The sequence below is a fragment of the Protomyctophum parallelum genome, assembly GCF_964188405.1.
Source record: "Protomyctophum parallelum genome assembly, chromosome: 5".
NCBI classification, from domain to species: Eukaryota; Metazoa; Chordata; class Actinopteri; order Myctophiformes; family Myctophidae; genus Protomyctophum; species Protomyctophum parallelum.
Window position 1 is genome coordinate 49,761,926 of NC_139702.1, and position 13,194 is coordinate 49,775,119.

General features: G+C 46.7%; 1 protein-coding gene across 1 annotated transcript in view; it reads right to left on the minus strand.

Annotated features, from left to right (window-relative positions):
* znf827 (zinc finger protein 827) overlaps window positions 1-13,194 on the minus strand; it is a 124,720-nt gene that overhangs the window by 42,281 nt on the left and 69,245 nt on the right. Inside the window, exon 6 of the mRNA XM_083764281.1 lies at window positions 7,303-7,551. Within this exon, the coding sequence (XP_083620407.1) occupies window positions 7,303-7,551 (249 nt within the window). The remainder of the gene's footprint in view (window positions 1-7,302; window positions 7,552-13,194) is intronic.

Sequence of the window (13,194 nt, forward strand, 5' to 3'; positions counted from 1 at the left end):
TAAAAGATAAGAAAATGTGTTAAGTGAAAAGTCATTGTGTTCATGAGAACAAAGTATTAGCTATAGCTCTTTTGTAGACTGGTTAACATTTGCTATGAGATGGCATGTTTGATTGTAGGGAGTAGACTTCGAGTGACACAAAAAGAGTGAACGAAAAACAAAATAAAGAAAAGGTTGTGCAACTTGAAAAGTCCAAGTCACTCAGTCTGAAGAATATTAAACATCTTTAGTTTAGAATGGTATGGTTAAAAACATGTCACTTGTGCATAGTGACCAACAGGCCTTAATCAGGAAACCACGGAAAATGACTAATTGCTGTGTTAGACATTTAAACTCTTATTGCGAGGTGATGAAATCAAAATCTTTCCTGTTCTCGTCCCTCTCACAACATGGCGCTCACTGGCAACCACATGTCTCTATTGGCTACTTAAAACATGTTCAGCGTCAAACACGGAATCATGCTCGATGAACCTAGAAGCCATTACACTGTAGATTGATTACTGGTACAACAGCTACAGCTGTATACATATCCAACACAAGTTAACACAATAAACAGACTAAGCTACAGTAACACCAGCTAACTCCCTTACAGCTAATCCCCCCCCCCCCCCCCATCCCCTCCTACGACTGGCATCCGCTGAAAACCCAGAGAGCACGGAGGGAGAATGAGACCCATATGTGGCACGCTTCGACTCTCAAGGAAAACGCACATTAGCGCATCGCAAAGCGCACAGCGTCTGGGCGACCTTGGTCACTGATGTGTGCGCGCGCGGTCACTGATGTGTGCGCACGCGGCCCCTGATGTGTGCGCACGCGGCCCCTGCTGCTCCGGGTAATTCATATTGATTGCTCATTGTGTGATGGCGGAGTCTAACATGTCTCCTGCAGCCCCCTTAATGCCACACAGCAGACACTACAAGATCTGGAGAGGAGGGGGGGGGTCAGTTGCTTCTCCATTGTGGTGGACAGTAACTACTGTAATTACATTTACTTGCAAACTGTTTGTTTTGTTTTTGCAAGCACATGACTATAACTACATTTCAAATAGAAATATTGTACTTTTCAGTCCACTCCACCAGTTTTTCTGCATGGAAGGGACTCTTGTTGGGACCCAAAATATATTATGAATGAACCACATACCCATAAGCTTTTAAATAAATTGATAATATCCGATCTACGAGCACATAAGATAGATGGGCTATTTGCACCATTTTAATGATTTCGTCAATACAGCAGTGCATTGATATAAAAAACTAAATCTAATTTGTACTTTTGAATACTTGAGCTTTACTCGAGTATATACTTTGTCCACCACTTGCCCAGTTGTAGGTACACACCAGGGTGGTGAGGGTCCCTCTCTTTGCCCTCAACACCCCCCCCCCCCCCCCACTCCCCCCTCAGTCATACCACTACTGCCAAGGACAGAGGTCTCTTTCCGCGTTGCCATGGATATGCCGCACGAGAGAAATGTACAGGGAATGAGGAGGGGTGTGTGTGTGTGTGTGTGTGATTGGGGGGGGGGGGTGGGGGGGCAGTGTGTGCAGCCAAGTGCACTTATGCTGGCATGTTTGAAAACGAGTCCAGAGAGAGAAGGAAGAGAGAGAGAGTGAGAGAGAGAGAGAGAGAGGAGGAGGACGGGGGAGGCTTGCGTGGACACCACTCCCCACGGGAGCCTTGTGTGTGTGTGTGTGTGTGTGTGGGGGGGGGGGGTATGTGTGTGCATATACTGTATATGCACGCATGAGTGTGTATAAAAGGTGTGTATGACTGTGGGGTTTTGTGTGCTTGTAAAAGTGTGCCTGTGTGTGTGTGTGCGTGCCTGTGTGTGTGTGTGTGTGTGTGTGTGTGTGTGTGTGTGTGTGTGTGTGTGTGTGTGTGTGTGTGTGTGTGTGTGTGTGTGTGTGTGTGTACTGTGCGCACGTGCATCTGCATGTGCATGCATAAAGGTGCCTATACATGTCTCAGTATAAAGGGGAGAGAGAGAGAGAGAGACAGACAGAGAGAGAACAGCATGGAGGAATGGATTTCAAAAGGTGACAGCTTCTATATGTGGCATTTTAGCCAAGCATTCAGAGATGGGTTAGACTTAGACACACACACAGTTTTACCCTGATGAATAACATACCAGTATACCTGCACTCCTCACAGAGCTTCGGTTACACACACACACACACACACACACACACACACACACACACACACACACACACACACACACACACACACACACACACACACACACACACACACACACACACACACACACACACACACACACACACACACACACACACACACACACACACACACACACACACACACACACTCCCTCCCTCCCTCTCTGGGGGACAATGGGCGCACTTCAGAGCTCTGTCTTCATCTAACAATACAAACATCTGTCTGCTGCCTCAATGTCACATTCATGGCCGTTCCATGTCACATCCTGCTGGGTGTTACTACAGGCAGGAGATAGAAGCATGGGGCTTTAGGGACGACGTCCAGCGGCTGACACTGAGCTGTCCCATGGGAAAGCCTGGTGTCCTGTCGTTATGTTGTAGTCAACTGTGGTGTGCTACGTTACCGCTGTGTTATGTTGTGTTGATAATGTGTGTTATTGCGACTGTAGGTCGCAGATTACCGTGAAAACGGTCAGTCCGTCCGTCCGTCACGCCTCGTGACACGCTCTATATATGGCCGTCTCTCCATATATGAAGATCACGACACTGACCTTCTCAAATAGCTGGATATGGATAGCCATACATGGAGAAGCCTGCATCATCACCTAGATTTGCATATATGGAGCCGGCCAGGAACTCTACATCTGACCTCAAACCCTTAGATCTCCATATATGAAGCTGTCCTGTTCTGACATTCCATATGTTGATCTTCCCCAACCATCCTTCCTCTTCGATGTCTCCCTTTTGACTGATACAGTACCTGTCCATTCAAACTCTAGACGGGCCAGCCCCAAAGTTATTAGTGCAGCCGCACCTGGCAGCCGGCGGAAACTAGAGTTCTCAACAGGCCCGAAAATTAAGGCCCGGCCCTACCTGGGCCTCAACTGGGCTAGCGCGAGGCCCCGCCTGGTCTTGCTAATAAGTCCATATATATGCCATGGGCATTCCCAGACCTGTTGTTTCATCGCTTCTCGACCTCAGTATCAGTGATACTAAAACTCACACATCCAACAAGCTTTGGACCTTACGTTCCAGAGATAATGGCCAAAACATCTTGAAAGCGGCCATTCAAATCACAGATTTTCTTTTTTTGCAGTGGGGGAAGGATTTGAGAACACTAGCTTATGGTCCCAGTCATAAATGACTGTCACAGTGTCACTGTATTGCAAATGAAAGAGATATGTACTGTAGCTCTACTTACTGTAATACAGTGTATTATCAATGTTAACCACTTTGTAGCTAAACAGTATATAAAAGAAGGACAGCAAAGTACAGATCAGGAATGCTAAGAGCAGTCCCAATAAAACCTAGCTTGTTTCATTGGGGTCCTTCATATTAGGAAGATTGGGTTTTATTTAATTTTATTTAGCCAGGTCTATTTCTTTTCAAGTTTATTTGATGGAAAAAGCCATTTGTATTGAATGTGGGCCAAGTCATAAATGACATTGTGAAGCAATTTAAAGAGAGATGTACTCAGCTAGCAGCTGCTAGCAGCTAGCAGCAACAACGACTAACAGACAACTAACCAGAGAGTGCATGCCTTTCATCCGACGGAGCATTGGTCCGAACGACAACCTACCTCCTCCCTCACCCTAACCCTAACCTCCCCCGGGGCAGACACCTAAACCTAACCGCAACCCTCTCCCGACCCGCAGCGCACCTCGGAGCATTGCTCCTTCGGAGCAATGCTCTGTCGGATGATAGTATGCCTCCCCTAACCAGACAAATGTATTTGTTTGTTTTATGGAAACAGTGCATAGAATTATTCAAAGGAGAGAAAATGTAGCAAATTACTTTGACTACCAATTTATTTACAGAATATAAATGGAAGGCCAAGCCATAAAAGAATGCACATTCGACTTGTCTTTTCATACATTATGTGGAAATAAAGCAAATAAGAGAGAAGTTATCGTTGTCATATGTTGTCATTTTATCAACTGGCCCCTGGCCCCTTGCCATTTTTGTAATGTGCCCCACAGGTTCAGCTATTTGAGTATCCCTGATGTATTGTACGTACATGCTTTGTACTGTGGTACACGACGTGTTACGTTGTATTATTCTACAGATGTGTTGAATGCTGATTCAGCACTATGCTATTTTTCAATAGCAGACTGCTGCTCCTTTTACATGGCTATGGAAGCTGAAACTTGCAAACTAATAGTCATTTTAAAATCAATATTTTGTGTCAAATTATTATATAGTTATTGGAAAATCTAAAACCTTTGTGTTTATTTTCCAGTAAACGTTTAATGAGTTGTACTGTAATATGGTGTATAGAGGGTATGTGCGTGACATCATCACTATCATACCCAGAAGTTATGCAGGAATGCCTACTGAGGCATGAGGATGCCTTCACCTGGCTACAATCACATGAGGATGCCTTCACCTGGGTACAATCACATGAGGATGCCTTCACCTGGGTACAATCACATGAGGATGCCTTCACCTGGGTACAATCACATGAGGATGCCTTCACCTGGCTACAATCACATGAGGATGCCTTCACCTGGCTACAATCACATGAGGATGCCTTCACCTGGCTACAATCACATGAGGATGCCTTCACCTGGCTACAATCACATGAGGATGCCTTCACCTGGCTACAATCACATGAGGATGCCTTCAGCTGGCTACAATCACATGAGGATGCCTTCACCTGGGTACAATCACATGAGGATGCCTTCACCTGGCTACAATCACATGAGGATGCCTTCACCTGGCTACAATCACATGAGGATGCCTTCACCTGGCTACAATCACATGAGGATGCCTTCACCTGGCTACAATCACATGAGGATGCCTTCACCTGGCTACAATCACATGAGGATGCCTTCACCTGGCTATACAATCACATGAGGATGCCTTCATCTCGCTACAATCACATGAGGATGCCTTCACCTGGCTACAATCACATGAGGATGCCTTCACCTGGCTACAATCACATGAGGATGCCTTCACCTGGCTACAATCACATGAGGATGCCTTCATCTGGCTACAATCACATGAGGATGCCTTCACCTGGCTACAATCACATGAGGATGCCTTCACCTGGCTACAATCACATGAGGATGCCTTCACCTGGCTACAATCACATGAGGATGTCTTCACCTGGCTACAATCACATGAGGATGCCTTCATCTGGCTACAATCACATGAGGATGCCTTCATCTGGCTACAATCACATGAGGATGCCTTCACCTGGCTACAATCACATGAGGATGCCTTCACCTGGCTACAATCACATGAGGATGCCTTCACCTGGCTACAATCACATGAGGATGCCTTCACCTGGCTACAATCACATGAGGATGCCTTCACCTGGCTACAATCACATGAGGATGCCTTCACCTGGCTACAATCACATGAGGATGCCTTCACCTGGCTACAATCACATGAGGATGCCTTCACCTGGCTACAATCACATGAGGATGCCTTCACCTGGCTACAATCACATGAGGATGCCTTCACCTGGCTACAATCACATGAGGATGTCTTCACCTGGCTACAATCACAGTCACGAAATGAAAATCTGCGCATGACACCCCTGCGCTTCAGTTACCACCAACTGTCTGAAGATGCTAATCTCCAACCACCACTATTAGCGCTGGTGTTTATGAATTGGACATTTTTGCAATGAGGCTCATTTGCATAGAAAGGGGCAATTTGGCGCTAAATGTAATATGCATAATTACCCAATTGAATCTATGCAAATGGCATTGGAGCACCAAGACGCCGTGTGGTCGGTAGCGCGGTTGAGAATGACACGGTTTCTTTTTGGCGTATTTGCGTGGTTTTGTGGATTTATCGAGATCTGCTGATCCGACCGACTCGGTGACCGAGTGGGGTGACCCTGAGCTTATACAGACCACCCTCGGAAGCCAGCCACTTCGAACCTGGGACCAGATATGTGGGCGTGGCCCCACGGCACTGAGTTGGACCTCTGACGTTACACGAAAGAAGAAGAGGCATCACTCCCAGAAACCCAGCTATAGTTTGTGTGCATGCCGAGTTTGAAGCCCATTGGTCGTGGCTGTTCTCGTGGATTCAACAACAATTACAGTGACACAGACGCAGAGAAAGGCTCCCTTGACTCAAGTACACCAGGGTAAGGCCAAGCATGGACAAGGACGCAACACATGCACACCGCACAGACGAACAGTCTGGTGAGACGTAGGAGGACACTAGGCAGGAGGCAAACCATAGTCCTAGAGACCTCTCAGTGCCTGCAGTCCCCCAAGAACACACAAGGCCTCTGCAAGAGCCTCCTGTGTGCTCTGGCTAGAGAGAAAGGACAATGGGCGGGTCTGGCAGGGGGGTGCCCTGGGCATGGCGGTTTGCTGGGGTTTGGTCAGCACTGGTTGGCTGCACCCGGCCGGCAGGGCACTGCTCCATGTCCGCGGTGCCCTGTTGGTCGGGTGTGGCCGATGCAGTAGCTGGTGCTGGTTGTGCCTCAGTGGTGGCTGCGCCCGGGGCACCCCTCCGTGGATCAGTCTAAATGGTAAATGGTAAATGGTGCATTTATATAGCGCCTTTATCCAAGGCGCTTTACAGAGATTGTGCATTACATTCACCCATTCATACACCGATGGCAGCGGAAACCATGCAAGGCACCAACTAGCACATCGGGAGCAATTAGGGGTTCAGTGTCTTGCTCAAGGACACTTCGACAGTAACTCTGGGGGAGCCCGAGTTCGAACTGGCAACCTTACGGTTACCATCCAGGCACTCTACCCCTGAGCCACCGCCGCCCAGTCTAGAGCTGGAAGCCTGGAGGAGAGGGGCAGAGATTTGGCCAATCACTGCTCGACCCGCCAACTGGAGAGTGTAGTGGTTGAGGGTTGAAACACTCTAAAACGGTTGGAGCCCACCTGATGACCTCTCTTCCAGGCCAAGGCTTCATCCATTACAAATGGATTATAATCGCATCTTTGATGTATTTACAAACATAATACCTGATGATCATGTTTTAGGGGGTTACAAATCATGGCACTCCGTCTTTAATATATAGGGTAGGATAACCCAACAGGTAACAGATTTGCATTTATATTTCCGACACTTTTACAGCACAACCCCAGCAAATAATAATTATTATTATTATTATTATTATTATTAATAACAACTTTACCTGACAACTTGAAGAGCAGTTCAGAGGCCATTTTGACCGATATGTCCTGGGAGAAGAGGTCTTTATGGGGGCGTGTCAGTGCCTCGGGGAGGCCAGCCATCGGGTCGCTCTTCTCACTCGCCCCTAAAGTGCTGAAGGCCAGCAGGTGGGAGGGGGGCGGGGCCAGTGCCGCGGGGAGAGGATCTACCTCCATAGGCTCCGCCTTCACCATCACCTTCTGGTACCGGGGGTCTTTGTCTTTGTTGTTCTCTGTGGAAGGTAGATGGGAGAAAAGGGAGTGTGATTGAGGGGTCGGCAGCCATTTGGACATGACGTGCCACAATGTTTTAACGCAACAGATGCCCCATGGATTATTCAGAATAAAGACGTAGAGTGCCCAGCAGATTTGGCCGATGATGAAAAGCAAAAAAAACACAATGTTAAGTGTCATGCTTCCAAAGAATCCCAGCCCATATGGACTTACAGGACACCTATACTTTCATTTTACGTAAACAATAACAATGAACGGACATCAGAGCCTTAGATATAGACAGAGTTACGCAAACTGTGTTCACTTCATGGGGCTAGTCCAATGGCGGTTCTACTACATAGACTTCTATTGAGAATGGGGACAACCAATTGGGACAAGTCCTGGACTGGAAGTAGGCAGAAATGCATTGGACTCGGGCAACAGCCCAGCTTTAATGATCTTAAATCCCTTTATTTTAGATTGTTTTGTAGTAATAGTACAACATAAACATTAAAGAGACTTTAGTTGTCACTGTACAATACAGTTGTCATGTTGCACACATGCTTAAAATAGCTCTTATTTGCGCCGCTCTCGTTGAAAACAATGTATTTCCAACTCCAGCTTGTCTCAGTTCAGGCTGCATGAACAGCACTCGAGCGCTCGGTTTCTGCCCCCTCTATATCGTAACTCTTCTATTGGAAGATGGCTCTGACTGACATGACAGTTCACAAACAAATGAATAACCAACTAAAAACACCCATCTATGTATCTATCGATCTTATCTATCTATAAATGCACCAGGTCTCTGTATGTCTGTGTGTAATCCACGTAACTCGAGAACCGTTATCCCCACCGACTTCGACACGCGTGTTCCACACCACAGCAGGGGGTGCAGTGCCCGGTGTCGAGGTCGGTCGCACACACGGTTGTCCAGAACCGCCCCAAAAAAGGCCTCTGCCCGGGATCTGGACCGGGCACCTGCCCCTCGTCCATATATGGAGCTGGCCTGTTCTGACCTCACAAGACTCCATATTTGGGCACGCCTGACACAGAACACCACAAGCTGGCTGCATATACTCCATATTTGGGCATGCCTGACAAAGAACTCCATATATGGGCATAAAAGGAACAGAGACATAATATCTGGGTGGGGAATGCATTACCAACTTGCATCGTTCCAAGTAGGCCAGTGCCCAACAGGCACCGCTGTAGAGGCTCCACGGCCACCGCTCTAGTAATTATTATAATTATACAACATAAAATAAAATACAACATTGGACCTGTAACAGGAGACGGTCCATGGACCTACTTGAAGAGCTGAGATTCTCCTCTACTCCAGGCTCTAGAAACAAACTGTGCCGTCTTAAATACTTAAATACTACATGATTAAATAACCACTCCATCCTCTGGCCGTCGTCTTCCCAGAATAGTTCAGGGTTTTCGTGGTTGCGTTACATCAAATCAATCAGTGTATCAGAGTTGGCCATTTGTATTCTGTGCAAATGAGAAGGTTAATTGCTTTGCTTAAAGTACTAAATAGTTCATGAAGCGTGGGATTTCTTTCTTTCGTGTTTGCTCTGATATTGTCTGTGTATTACCAAACCAATATAATCGGGTATTTGAATCATGCAGGTGCCCACTCAGAACATTCCCCTGAATGTGTGCCAGAGCCCTCCCGGCATCTGCCTTTCCACTGTTGTCCTGCTGCCTTTGTTTTATTCTATCATTATCAACTGGTGGGCTGCGGCCCACTTTCCAATGCACTGATACTCTCAAAATACTCAGAAAACAGCAAAAACTCTAAAGTGGGCACTTTGAAAGTCAATCAATCAATTGTGACATCAGTCACAATGTGTGTGTGTGTGTGTGTGTGTGTGTGTGTGTGTGTGTGTGTGTGTGTGTGTGTGTGTGTGGGTCGTCTTATGTTGTCATTTACTACCTAAACAAACATTAAAGTCCATAGACTTGGCTGGGGATGGGCAATTTATAATTAGGTTCTAAACAAACATTAAAGGTCTATAGACTTGGCTGGCCTATATGACATCATTTCAGAAAGCCATGAATTGGAGGGGCTGGCGCCAGACACAAAAAAAATATGTTTCTGTATACAGTATAAAAGGACAACTAATGTGACACAGGTGCTGTCCCAGATTGAAAGGTATAACAGGTCTAAATGAGGTAACCACTTGCAACCTGGTCTCCCTATTTTATGTGCTATTTTCTATTCATTTATTTTTAAAGCCATTTTGCAACACAGGGCCAGAGGCTATGGCTATTCATGGGAGTCCACGGAAAAGTTGGCGAACCCCTGGTTTAACCCATTCTGACCAGGCACCCATTTTGGTGTCAGCATCATGTTATGCTTTAGCTATTGAAAAATAGCAGATCTACAAGCTCATATCGCGCCACCGAGTGGCGCGATACGAGCTTGTAGGTCTGCTATTTTTGAAAAATCGAAGAACGACTGACATTTTTAGAATCTGATCTCAGGTCAGAATGGGTTAAAGCACTGACCAGATATTCACATCTCATTCACTAAGCTTGTTTACGTCCATATGTTGTGCTTATCAGCATTTACGCAAATCCCCATGTTAAGAGTCCTCTCACATCTGCTCAGAGGCAGACTTAGGGCCTATTCATACTAGTCAAAACAGAGACATGTGTTGGGGGAGCAAACTTGTTTAGTTTGAATAGGCCTTTACATGGGACCAAAACTCGCGTATGTCATTAGAATGCTTCATTATTCACGAAAAGAAAAGAAAATATATATTTCAGTCAGATAACTCATGAATAGATTGAACAGATATACAGATATTTATTATAGAATGAGAATACAATTGTGCATATAATATTTTATCTTGGCTCTGCAAAAAATTTCCTCCCTGCTCGGCACAATTATCCACAACCATCATTAACCTTTAAAAACAGGGAGATAGATATACAATAACAACCCTGCATGGGGAACAGGAGTAGCAGAGAGGTGGTGCTGGGGTGGCGGTGGGAGCATACAGTGCATGAAGCATATGCAGAGGAAGGACGAATGCAGTCTTAGGTGAGCTTGAATACACGGCCCAATTGGTCAGCTGATTGCCACGTCAGTGAATGACATGTGGGTATTGCATAACAATGAATGAGCCCCCCCCCCCCCCCTCACAAGGTGATTACAAAAGTAGACAATAATTATGCCAATACCAGGGCACTCCCGCTCTGCAAAGCCGAGCCGAGCTGCATAGCATCTAGTAGTGTGATTATGGAGGGCGAGGGGCCACCGCCAGGTCACGCCGTCGCTCGGGGGACGGAGGGAGGGAGGGAGGGAGGGGGAGGGAGGCACGTTACCGCGGGCTTGAGCGGGTTCACGGAGGAGTCAGGCAGGGCAGGAGGACACAAACACGCCATTACATTATCTTCACTGTCAGGTGTAAAAAATCTTTTCGTCCAAAACCGTTACTTTTCAGGACATTTCAGGCAAAAGGAACCTGTGTGCCAATGGATGCAATGTCATTATTCATTTAGTCACAAGCATTCCATTGCATCCCAACCTGGTGTACCCATTGTGAACTTGTAGATTGGCTATTTTTGCTACTTTGGTATAGTATAAAAAGAGTTTATGAAAAAATAATAATAATAAAGAATTTGCCCGACAGCAATGATATGAGGTCACACTAAGGTCAGTGTTTACAAACTGATGTGTTTTCAGAGTGTGTGTGTGTGTGTGCGTGTGTGCGTGCGTGCGTGCGTGCGTGCGTGCGTGCGTGTGTGCGTATGCACTGTGCACAAAGGGCTTCCTTTGCTACCTTCACTAAATCCATGTCTCATGTCACTGGCTTTCTGGGACAGATCTGAGAACAGGGGGAGGAAGAGGGTCCCTGAACGGGGGTGAAACGGTCTCACATGGGGCTACAGACGACACGTTGAAAAGGTTACAAACGGGACGCTATAGGAGCCTAGGAGGAGTGTCAGTGCAACAGTAAAAGGTTACAAACAGGACGCTAGGAGGAGTGTCAGGGCAACAGTAAGCGACTGTGGCCATGGGATGGGGGGATGGATGGCCGCAGATTGTTGTGGGTTGACACACCAAGCGAGAGGGAGGAGAGAGAGGAGTACAAAAGCGGCAAAGTGTGTGTGTGTGTGTGTGTGTGTGTGTGCGGGGGGGGGGGGGGGGGGTGGTTGGGTTTACCATGGCCTTGTTGACACAGACGCCTTGGGTCAGATTATTCGACGTATGAATTTGGCAGTGAGTGCCGGATCCAAGGAGCAGGCAGGAAGGAGGGGGATGGAGGTTAGTACAGAACAGAGAGAGGAGGGGCTGGGATGGAAAGAGTGAGGGACACCGGGGGGGGAGGGGGGGAGGGGGGGGGGTTAGTGAGGGACTGACCCTCTGCTGACCCTGCCACCCTCCCCTCACATTCCCCCCCCCCCCGGCCTCCACTGCCGAGCTTGGTCACTGGCACGAGGGCTAGAGTGAGTCACTGTGACCTGAACTTGACCTGACGGTGAAGCATGTCTGTGTACAGGGCACCAATGTGTGTATTTGGGGAGGTCACATTTTAATCCAGTCCAATGCACTTCACATGGAGGAGAGCATTAGGCAGCACTATAGCGGCTAGGGCTGGAACAGTTAATAGAACTACTAATTGATTTAATACAAAAATCTGAGCAGTCTGAAGTGAGTGGTGCAATCAGCGCCCCCTGTTGGTACTAAACATAGGCACACAGGGACGGACGGACATAGGGATGGACATAAGGACATTGCTGTTCCTTTGCAGTGGTTGCACCACTAAAAAAACACAACAATATGCCGTCATAATAAAGGCATGGTGTTTGCACTTGTTTTTCCGGGTGTACCACAGGGTGTTGGAATTGTGGGCCCACTTTTTTATCGCTAAAAGCCCATGAAATAAAGAACGTCCTGTTGAGTGCGAGCATTATATTACTGTTGATAATAAGCCTCAACAGTCTCTTTTACGTATATACGACGGCAAATAAAGAACCATTGACCTGGGCCACTTAAAACTATGTTGAACAGCAGGACATTTCATTATTCTACATGAAGGCAGATGTTGCCTGTATGTATACACAGTATGTATATCCAAACGCATCATTACATGTTTTTCTTGTGGACTTATTAGTTTCATGGCTCCTGGCAGATGGTTGATCCTGCCTTGATGTGACATCAGTTGACTGGGTGGTGGGGGTGCTGTAAACAAATTATTGGATTCATAATTTGCAGGGTTTGCAATGGAAGTGAAGGAGACACAAGGAAATATTCATGGTCATTGCATTTGTGTCAGGAGGGGTTAGCAAAAAGAAAAGAAAAAAAGCTCTACACTGATGAAAGATATTGACTAAACCCAACTGAGAGTAGACTTTCAGCCGGATGTCCCGAAATGACGCTCCCGGGTGCCATGCAAGCAAATCTTCACATCAAGGACAGATCTGAGAACAGGGACTATGCGACTAGCCTGCAAAATACGTTTCACCTTCGAATGATATCGCTCAAAAGCACAATTATGCAGAACAGTACCAAAGTGATGATTGCATCAATACAGTAGTTGCATGTTTTCTGGTGTCTAGTACTCATGCCAACTAGGCCTGCTTACATCATGGGTTTGAGTCCACCCCCCATGACCTCAGCACATGTTCACCCCTGTCTCTCTCTCTCT